The sequence below is a fragment of the Protobothrops mucrosquamatus genome, unplaced genomic scaffold (assembly GCF_001527695.2).
Source record: "Protobothrops mucrosquamatus isolate PMUCROS unplaced genomic scaffold, P.Mucros_1.0 scaffold969, whole genome shotgun sequence".
Lineage (NCBI taxonomy): Eukaryota > Metazoa > Chordata > Lepidosauria > Squamata > Viperidae > Protobothrops > Protobothrops mucrosquamatus.
Window position 1 is genome coordinate 15423 of NW_015387212.1, and position 11342 is coordinate 26764.

An 11342-nucleotide genomic window follows, 5' to 3' on the forward strand; every position below is an offset into this window, starting at 1 on the left:
TCTCCAACTGCCACACCTATAAAGAAGACCCCCCCTACTATAAACCCACCGTCTTGTTTCAGTTTGTGACCAAGGAAGTACAGATATTTTCCTTTTCTCTTACAATCGTGAAGAGTTTTTAATGTTTGTTTTGTTCGAGATTAGAATTCTAAGAATATAGTAGGTTGACCAATTAATGGTTCATCGTTTTTCTATCTTTTATCTGTCATGATTTGCAGTATTTTCACAGTGCCCCCAAAAACCATATGCTTCCTTCCCTTCCTAGTAAATTGAAAAGAAGTGAATTCAGTAATTATAAATCTATGTCCAGATTGTGGTTGATCCACAATCACATTCTGCTGATTATTATCTGTTCTGTTTGTTTCTTGCTCAAGTAACTTTTTGATATGTTCAGAAATTCCTGGACTAAATAATTTTGAAATTTCTACAGTCAGTTATTCTCTAGGTAAAACCACTGAGGCCTGGAAGCTGTACCAACTAACAGTATATGGCTTAAAATGTAACGCAGTAGTACAACACTCAATAGTCTTAGCATTAGTATTTCAAAAAGCAAGATCGTTTCAAACTAGTTACTGCTTGAACTTTGAAGAAACAGAAGAGAAAGAGTATTAAACTTTTCAACTTTGGTATTGGAGAAGACTCCTAAGTACACTGTGGACAGACAAGAAAACAAACAAATGGATTATCAAATAAATTAATATAGGGTTTCCACTTGAGGTACGAATGACCAGGTTCAAATTATCCTACTTCACATACATTATGTGAAGACCTAACTCTCTGGAGAAGGAGTTAATGCTGGGAAAGGAGGAAGGAAAAAAAAGAAGAAGACAACCAGCAATAAAATAGATGGGCTCATTTACAGTTGTGATGTTCACATTATTGGAGGACCTAAAGATCAGGTTAAAGAAAGATCATCAGGGAGAATATTGATATATGTGCTTGCTAAAAGTTGATGCTGACCTGATGCCACATAATAAATCAATCATTACTGGCTTCCGGTTTTGCGCAGCAGCCGAGGGATCGCTCCGCACCCTACAGCCGATTTCTGCCTGTTAGGGGACCCTAAATGGACCTAAAGTCGCCCCGGAGAGGTGACAAAGGAGGGAAGCCCCACCGACTGTAGAGAGATGGCGGTCGATCCGGTCATTCAGGGAAAGCCCTCCAGAAACCAGCAGGAGAAAGGCTAGCTTAATTCCAGAGTCTAGCCCAAGCTACAAGCAGCCGAAGCCCAAAAGCACCATTTTAAGCTAACTGTAAACAATGTGCTTGGAACTGGGTAAGAACACTGATTTTCTCTCTTCTACTTGATAATTGATTTCCTGGGGGGGGGGGAACCCCAAGAAACAAAAAGCCTCCGAAAGTGAGAAGGAGAGGGATCTTTGCCCCACCCTCCTACAGAAGGAAGTGGCGAATTAAACTTTTTATGGGGGACAGAAATATACTGAAATGAAATGAATATAAGACCTAAATCTGGATAGGTTTGAAATTGGTGGAATTTGTTAAGATTTTCTTTTTAAATCATGAAAACAGAAGACAGCAATTGTTTATTTTGAAAACTGAAAAACGAATTGGTGCTGATATCTAATGGTGGATGAAAATATACAATAGTAGTTGCTCTAATACAGGAACAGTTAGAACAATTAACCAGTGGAACAACCTGCCTCCAGAAGCGATGAATGTGCCAACACTGGAAGTTTTAAAGAAGAGGCTGGACAGCCATTTGTCTGAAATGGTATAGGGTTTCCTGCCTGAGCAGGGGGTTGGACTAGATGACCTCCAAGGTCCCTTCCAACTTTACTACTACTACTACTACTACTACTACTACTACTACTACTTCTTCTTCTTCTTCTTCTTCTTCTTCTTCTTCTTCTTCTTCTTCTTCTTCTTCTTCTTATTCTTATTATTATTATTATTATTATTATTATTATTATTATAAGTCTTAGGAGTAGGATGCTCAGCAAGTCCGCCAGCACCCTATTAAACATGACTCCCACTTGCAGTTTCTATTCCATTCATATTTACTGAATGCTAAATTATAAGTACATTTGCAAGTTCTCTGCCATTCTATTTCAGTACCAATTACAAGAAACAGACTCTATAAAAGAGTGACTTATCAAGGAATTTTTGAAGAGGAAGGTTACGGTTTCTATCAATTTTGGGTTTAAACTACAGCTTACATTCCACCCCCACCCCATATAATGGTTTTTTTTGGGGGGGGATAACAAAGTTTAAGCCTGTCCCAACATTTCATTTCAACCCCCCCAAAAATGCAAAATTGTAGATATTTTACATGTGGTCCATTACTTACTAAGAAGCTCATAAAAGACGTTTGTGACAGAATTATCCCACTCGCACTGGAAAAACACCAGTCCTGCTGGTGTCATATCACTCTGATGCTTCTTGTAGAAGTCAAATGTTTTGAAGGTTCTCATCTTGAGGCTGTGACTGAAGAGATGAAAATGCAAATGCAGTGGGTTTGCCTTTTGTAATCCCTTCATCTATTACTATTCCAATTTCTGAACTCTTAAAATGACAATAGAGTACTATGTTTCATAATTTAATGTGAGTGAAAGTGAAAGTGAGAAAAAACAATTTAAAACTGGCTTAAATATTAAACAAATGTGAGGTTTCTGGAATGAGAGAATTATATCCAATTCTCCTATTCAACAGCCCCTTATAAGCAGATTTATCTTGACTGTGTTCCCTCTGCCTTCCATTGTACATTCATTGTACAGCCATTTAAAAAAAAAACCAGAGCTTAGTGGACACCAACACCTCTACCCCCCTCTATCTGTAGGCATCACACTGGGAGACCCCAGAGTTACTTAATATAACTATGGGCCATATGCTGATTTCTACCCAAAGAAGCAGCCCAACGAGTTGTACGTACAGATTACTGTCCAATAAAAAGGTTTCAACATTTAAAGCCATTTAGCTAGTTGTGCTTGTTTTCTAGTTGTGCTGTGTCTATTTTTTTGGTTTGTCTGCTGAACTGAACTGTTTAATGTTGACTGTTTATTTTTAATATCAGAAATATCTTAAACTGTTCAGTTTTCCTTCATAAATCTGTCATCTCCCGAGATAAGAGGTAATATCCCAGTGCAACCTTCTTTCATCATTATATGGAAAATATGAAGAGTTACCATGGTGTTGGCCGCACATCTTCAGTAAAATCAATACCGGCCACGACAAACTTATCTTCCTTCTGCATCGCTACCATAGGACAAGGAGACCGACCTTTACGTCCCTTTATTACCGTCTAAAGAACGGGACGGAGATAAACCAACGGACCCTACAAAGGGGACAACTATATTTTTCTCCTAGGTTTGTACAAACGGACTGTAATGAGGGGACTTGTGTGTTTCTTAAGTAAGATGAGCCACCAAAGGATAGAAGTAGTGTTTATCTTGGGGAAGTTAGAGCTATTCCAATGAGGATAGTAATAAAGGTTAGGAAGCTCCCTTGCAAAACTGACTTGCTAGTTGGCAAAAGCTGCTAGCAATTTATCTGGGCAGTGTACAGCCATGGGGAAACCGTGAGCACATCCCTCAGGGTCTTTTAAGTTTACCAGGTAGACTGCTGATGGATTCCAAGGATCTCATCTCTGCTCTAACCAGTATTACATTATAGTCTCAGAAATCAATGCAATCCTCGGGGTTCTGTCAAATTCACAAGAATTCCCGATTAGACAATTCAAAACTATAAAGTTTACTGAAGGTCAGACAGCTTTCCACCAACTTTTAAGATGTATGGCTTTAAATTCCCTAGATTCTTTGCTGTGGCCACACTGGGCAGAGAATTCTGAGACTTGAAACCCTCAGATTCAGAAAGTGTCCTGTCTGGGGAAGGCTGAGGTTAAGAATTTGGAAGGCACTGGGCTTCATTCCTTCTAGTACTTTTGCAATACACACCATCTTCTTAGTTTTCTAGTTCCATATATTCTTGTCCCCCTTTTGCCTTGAGGGAAAATAAATCACTCGTATATAATCTTGTGGCATTATTGAACTCGGTGTTACTTTGGTATAGCATTAAACAATTTAAAATTGCCTTATACTAAGTAGAATATTGGATAGATATTAAATAGATGAAAGAGACAATATGGGATTTCAGTTGTATCTTCCTTGGCTTGTTAGAATGGTCCAGTTATTATCACATCTGGCAAACATACTGGCTTGTCAAAAGTAGAAACAGCCAAAGAACCAATATCCACTCTTTTCTTAGCTTTGGACCATTGAGATCATAGATATTTATTTAAAAACTAATGGCTTCAAGTACTTGCCTTATAAAACACAGAGCAGAGGTGGTCAAATACGTTCCAGGGAAAGAAAGAATAATTTTAAATGAAAAAGGAGTACATTTCAGCTGGTCATCAAGGGCACATTTCTAACAGTATAAGCTGTTCCATCAACAGAAGACAGTGGAGTCTGTTGGCTTGAAGACCATCTATTGGGATTGCCATAACAGTAGTAGACTGTACACTGAGCAGTAGAATAGGCTAGACTCAGATCCCATCTAATCCATACATTCTATGGTTCTATAATTATGGGTGGATCAGGAAAATTAGCGTGATAGTATACTGGTAGCTAAATTTTGAGATTCTGTTCCAGATTTCCTTTGAATATGAAAATGATACCCACAATGCAGGGGGTTGGAATAGAAGACCTCCAAGGTCCCTTTCAACTCTGTTATTCTGAATTTGGTACAGTGCTAATACTCACACCAACCAATGGACGTACTCCAAATTGCCATCAGACAGGTGTCCATCTGTACAAACAAGGTATACAAAAACCCGGTAAATATACAACTCATCTTACAAAGTATGTCTTTATTATACTGTTTTGGCTATAGCATATTCAGTTTTTTTTTCTTTTTTACTACAACAGTTCATTTTTCACGCTACTATAACAAAGTTTTACAATGGCTTTTTAAAAAAACTTAGAGATAAAGGTTGTATATAAAGAACATTCGACAAAATAAACCCCCTCCCAGTTCTGATACATCTGTACCACATATTAATCCTTAGTCACTTACCGATTTTAAAACTACAATTAAATTATAATAAAATACTTAAAAATTGCAAAACTTTTCTAACTATTGCTTGATCTCTTTAAATGAGGAGTCCTCATATTCTGATGCCTAAAATGGCTAGAAAATGGGGTTGAGGTTAGACTAAATTATAAGCTTCCCAGAATCACTAGGATAGTGGGATGGGTGACATAGAGATTAATTAATTAAATGAATATAGCTATTTACTATGAACATTTTTACTTTAATCTATGACTCATTGGGGTTGCCAGATCTGGCAGGCAATATTTCAGCAAAAGCCTACAATGGACCTGGATAGGCAAAGCAGCAATTGAGTTTGGATAGTAGTGCAACTTTGTCAGCTTTGGGGAAAAAAATTGCAGCCTTCTTTTATGTTGCTCACAACATCTACAAGTTCTAAACACAGGCTAGGAACAAAAAAAAACATCTAGAACTTGCAAAATCTTCCTTTTAAATGCCCAGTCTACCTTACAAAAGAAAGAATTATCTAAATTAAATTGAACAAAGATCTAGGCCAGGGATCCCTAAACGCTTCATCTCAACAACCCTTCATGCATTTTCAAATTGTTCATCAACTCCAAAACATTATATAAAAATAATTTGATACTTTAATACTACAAACAATAATAATAGACACCTTTAACATCATCAAACAACAACATCTGCCTATCCCAGGTCCTTGCGAAGGTCTCGATAGGTGGATAAAAATATCAAATCCAAGCTTGTGGGTTGGTTTCCCAACATTTTGTTACAAGCTAGGTAACATCTTCAGCGGAGTTTAGGGGATGTCAGTGTCAGTGTTCTGTCAATGTACTGGCACGCCACAAGCAATTCCATCAACAGATACATCAACCTACAACCAGCCTACAAACTCCTCAGAATCCAAATCAACCACACAGCCAACCAGAGACGGTACGGACCCTCAACCAACCCACGCAAGTCTCCCTCTCCTACCAGCAGTTCACCTTCCAATGACCCTGACCTGAAGTAAGCTCCCTATCACAAGCCTCTCACTGATGACCCATCACAAGACCTTCACTTGACACACTCACACCTGAAGCCCTTATAAACAGAACACTGACACTGACATCCCCTAAACTCCACTGAAGATGTTACCTAGCCTGTAATGAAACATTCAGAAACCAATCCACAAGTTCGGAGAATGAACCTTCACCCTCATCCTACACCCGAGCTACAGCTTTCGCCACCATTGCATACCAAATCCAGTCTAAACATCTAGCTGACTATGCAATGAACCATAGTAGAAGGGACAACTCAAGGTTGCTCTCGCCAGCAACTTACCATTCAGCCCTGGGTAACATTGTCTTGCTGCACCTCAACTTCAGGACTAGAGACTGGAATGGAACTCTACAGAAATCCCAAAAGGTTGACCCCCAATTGATCTTTGACCATTTATAATCTGCTATTGATCCCCAGCCATTTATCGACTCTTTGAATAGTCCCATTGACTCTGGGGGTCAATATTAACCACTTTGAGGAACCCCGATCTAGGAAGTTTTTCTTACTTACAAGATTTCTGATGTTTTTCTCTACAGACCTTTTCACTGAAAAGTGTCTGCTTCTGCTGCAGCAACTGGATTTTAATCAGAAGCTCCATCAAAATATGCAATGGAAAATCTTTTCCAACTGTTAAGAAATCCTATCATACTAAGAAAGTATTCCTAACATAATGGCACTTACCTAGATTAGTGAGCAACAAAGTCCAAAGTGTTCCTTCATCTGCTTCAAATGAGATTTCAGGAGTATTAAAAGCCTAAACAGGAAAATATGACAATGAGTATTAAATAGCTTATTCCCCCACTCCCCACCATGGTCCTGAATAAAGAATTACAACTTTAATTGTAAGCTATCCAGAGTTGCTGAGGAGTTGAGTGGTTTCTTAGTTGAAATAACAATAATTTGTGTTCTTAAATTATACTTGCTCTCCTGGCTGTTCACAATTTTCACATCAGTCAACAGACATTTATGTCATTTCTTGATGACTGCAGCATGGACAATCAAAACTAACATTCTCAAGGAACCTTGGAGTTAAAAGCAAGATGCAATAGTGAAAAAAATAGGGAGTGGGGACAAATTTTGGGAGCCGTGAATTGCAAAAGGAAATGTAGTGACGTCCCCATTATATCACACAAGTGGATAGAAAGTATATTTCAGGATGTTTGGGGAATTTGATTATTTTCAACCCAGGATGTATACAATAACAATCTTGATTTACACACTCCTTTTCTTCCATTTTAGGTTACAAATAGGAGAAAATAACTGGTCCAAAGACAAATTTCCTTACTGCATGAATTTGGGGGACACTGTGGACAATAAAAAAGAGCATACTGCTGTTAACTGATAACAGAAATCTCACCCAAACACCTACAGTATTGCAAAAAACTATCTAATTCTGTAAGATTAATCTAGCTAGCCCATGCAAAATTTACAAGTAAGGTTGAGAGTCAGTAGTTGAAGCATCTTTTGTCATGATTATGTGATACGTTAAGAGCATCTTATGGTCCCAGACATTTAATAGATGATGATAGTTTCTGCTTTACTCATGCTTTACTGGTGCAACTGATACTTTTTTTTTTGCACAAAATAATTCATTGCTGATTTTCAGCATTTTAGTTGAAAACTGCTTCAGGTATTGTACTAGAATAATAGTATGCAAACATTTAATATGAAAGTTAAAGTTATATTCACTTCACAGGTAGTCCTCACCAATGCAATTGAGACCGGTAATTGTACTGCTAAGCGACCCAGTTGTAAAGTAAAACATCACTTATGTCAGTTCCAGTTGTGATCATTAAGCAAATTTCCATATGTTGTCAAGCACAATGTTATGTCGATCAGAAGCTGGTAGGGAAGGTCACAAAAGGTGAACACATGACTCCAGGACGCTATGACTATTGTAAATCCATGCTGGTTGCCAAGTGCCCAAATTGTGATTATGTAATTGTGGCAGCCACATCCTCTAGATCAGTTATAAGTCCACTTTCTCAGCACTGTTGTAACTTTGAACAGTTGCTGAACAAGTGGTCATTAAGTAAGGATTACCTGTAGCTAATCTGACAAAGAGAGCCCTAGATTATAATTTTGATTATAATTATTCCTATTTACTAGATGTTGTATTGTAGAATTAACTTATAGTGAATCTGATTTCATGCAGCTTAACCTTAACAGTTGTAGCCCTGCAATGTGGGTATTCTGCTGGCAGAGTACTATATTAATACATAGAAAACATATAACTATTAACATGTTTAGAGTAATAACATACTCATTACACACAATTTTGTGAAACGTTCCAGGAAAATTACTTTAGTGTCTTATATCTAATACACGAGCAGCAGATAAACCAAAACCAAAAAAGCATGTATTTTATCTCAAAGCTCCTACTTTTGGTATAATACCTCTGTGGGAGTAACCACATTTCCATAATAAACTGGCATAACATAATCCTCATTCTGGTTATATTCCACTTTTAGAAGCACTCTAGGAACAAACAGGGCATTATCAAACAAGTCCCGGTACAGTCCATAGTGTTCTGCTAATCGTTGCTTGTGATATGGGCCACTGGTTCTTTCCCATTCAGCTCTGACATCATCTAGAGGAATCTGCACTGCAAGCAGAAACAAAATAGTTAGGTAAACAAAGTGGATAAACTCTTGTGAATGCAAAGGAAATAAATGCTGGGAGAACGGTTACTAACATACATGTTTTGAGCCAGGATGCCTGTTCCAGTTCCGGATTAGTTAAATTTTGCTTCCTAAAAGCCTTTCTCTCTTTAGATATATTTTTTCGTGATAGTGGAAGACTAGGCAGACCAATGTCGATCTTTGCCTCTTTATCTAAGATTTAAAAGAAAAGAGATTATGCAAAATAAATCTTGCAGTTTTCTAGACAACTTACTGATGGATAATCCATAACTATTTGAAAAATTGGGCAGAACCAAACTTGTTTAAATAGCATGCCTTAAAGGTGAAAATAACTACTTATTTTCCATCTTAGGATATGTAAAAAGTGCCTGTTGTAGACTTGGAATCTCTGATTTACAGAATTCTTAATGATAGCAGAATTCACTACAAGTTAAAGGGGGAACAAATCGATGCATTTTTCCAATAAAGATGTTTTGCTCTTTGAACTAAAACAATTGTTCTGTTTTATTTTCAAGATATAATTACAAAAGCCAAATCATCAACTTTATTTTGTTTATACTTTCCTGATCACTTTCTTAATAGAATTGAATGTTACTATCCAATTCATTATGTTTATTCAAAAATATGTTCTATCATGGTCAATAAAATTTATAAGTATACAAAATGCATTATGCCCTTGGGGAAAACGTTAAACTATTTAATCAAAGCTACTGGAGGGGAAAAAAATCTGGGCTAGGCTTTTGTGCTCCTCCATGGTTAATACCTTCTTCTGGAGTGATGTGTTTCTTATATGTTCGCCACCAAGGAGTTTTTTTATTCTCTTTTTCTGCTACCTTGAAATAACGAGTGAAAACACGATACTTTTCCAGTGCTTCCAAGTTACTAACATCAATGTCTTCATTAGGCATTGGTCCCAGAGGTACACCCAGTTTGCAGAGGACAGCTAAAACAAAAACACAAAACAAAATAAATTGTATTTTTGTAACAAATTATCTTGTTGGATCAAAAACATAGTAGGCTAGATCTTTATTTGGGCTTCTCCTATTCAAATGTAACCATCCCACAATGGAAACAGGAGCAAAATGAAGAAAAAAGACTGCAAAAGCAGATAATTATATTAAAATTTACATTTAATTTACATGTTTAAATTGTTAGACCTAAACACAGTATGAAAAAAGGTGAAAGAATCAAACACTGGATCATGACACTCATTTCTACATTTATTTGTGAATTGTATGAAATAAATAGAATATAGCACCAAAACATACCATCAGTTTTTCTATCTCTCCATTTGCAAAAGTATAAAAGCTATTTCCAAGATGACTTTTAAAAACAGAATAGTTAGCAACTGCACTCTTCTTCTAAAATGAAGATTAGATACCTTTATATCTGTATCTACATTTAGTTTATTGGAAATTTACACAATGAGTGGTCACAGAATAAATAATTTTAACTACTCAAAACGAAGTATTTTAGCTGCAATCAAAATCAATACAATGCTTACACGCATAAAAAGGCACCAATACTACTGGCCAATGTTAATAATCTGTTTTATGTTAGCTTCCAAATACTGAATGCAAAACAAATGCACAATTATTAATACCATAACTGAACACAAATAACTAGTGTCCCCTTCAAACTGGGCTCAGTCCTTCGTGGGCATTGTTGATAAAATTTTACAGAATGAAAAAGTGATACATGCATAACCAATCTCTTTATACATGTCGAGAGCAATGTTCTTGTGATTTTGAAGAAATGCCTTGGCCCTCGTGCACCCAACACCTCTCTAGCATCCAACACCTCTCTAGCCTTTATTAAATTGACTGCATTAAAAAAAAAAGCTAGTTTTAAGGATCCACCTTTGAAAGCAAATTTCTTGCACAGAAACATGAAAAAAGATCAACAAATGAACAGCAGAGATGTGCACCGCTGGTGCAAGGTTTAACCCCATCTGCCAAAATATTTTCAGCCTCGGTAGTCTATTATTGTATGATTGTCCGGTTATCTGCAGCACAGAGAACGAAAACTTAGCAGAACTTTACAAGTTAAAATGCATACTATGCTTGCAGAAAAACCTAAATCCATCCTTTAGAAATTCTAAATGAAGAGACCATCATTCCTGGGGCCTTTCAACAAAATATCCATAAAGGTGATAGCAATATTCCAGACACAGGGATGCACTGGAATATAATGGAACCAAATTTAACAAGAGGAATAGTCAGACGTGGATTTCTAAAATGCAAAATGAACGTGGGGAAGCCGGTTCCACCAAGCGCTGCAAGATCACCGAAAAAATACCCCAATTTCCCCTTCCGTTCTAGCGTCACCCACCAGTAGTACTAAACCCTCTGCTCCTCCGGAATCCGCGCAGGGCGGCGTTTAAAACGGGCGCCGCCATTTTTGTGCAAATTCTTAGGTTCCCTCTCTTGGAAAGGGTCCATCAGAGCACTTTCGGCGCATAGGAATGATGTCATGCCGAAGTTGTTTCCTCGAGTGCCCGCAAAATATTTTAATTCTTTCAATAATTCTTCTCCGCTTCATTTCTCGATTCGTATAATCGTATACTATAGTAAGTCGTGTATTTAATTTCTTTAAAATTAGCTGACTTTTCACTGAGACTATAATACAGTAAAT

General features: G+C 37.2%; 1 protein-coding gene across 1 annotated transcript; it reads right to left on the bottom strand.

Annotated features, from left to right (window-relative positions):
• Positions 1 to 2300: 2300 nt before the first annotated feature.
• Positions 2301 to 11143, bottom strand: MRPL38 (mitochondrial ribosomal protein L38). Its single transcript, XM_015819712.1, has 8 exons — positions 11040 to 11143; positions 9472 to 9651; positions 8766 to 8900; positions 8463 to 8671; positions 6748 to 6820; positions 4718 to 4764; positions 3144 to 3259; positions 2301 to 2445 (listed from the first exon to the last, which is right to left on the bottom strand). The coding sequence occupies exons 1-8, from the start codon at positions 11104 to 11106 to the stop codon at positions 2301 to 2303; spliced, it is 972 nt and encodes a 323-aa protein (XP_015675198.1). The 5' UTR covers positions 11107 to 11143.
• Positions 11144 to 11342: the final 199 nt, after the last annotated feature.

What these genes read in the sequence shown, in the direction of transcription:
- MRPL38 (XM_015819712.1), bottom strand. Translation starts at nt 11,106, where the DNA reads ATGGCGGCGCCCGTTTTAAACGCCGCCCTGCGCGGATTCCGGAGGAGC. An exon ending in GGCATCCTGGCTCAAAACAT is followed by an intron (nt 8,672 to 8,765) that starts GTATGTTAGTAA and finishes TTCTGCTTGCAG; the next exon opens with TGCAGATTCCTCTAGATGAT. An exon ending in AGTACGTCCATTGGTTGGTG is followed by an intron (nt 3,260 to 4,717) that starts TGAGTATTAGCA and finishes CCCGTTCTTTAG; the next exon opens with ACGGTAATAAAGGGACGTAA.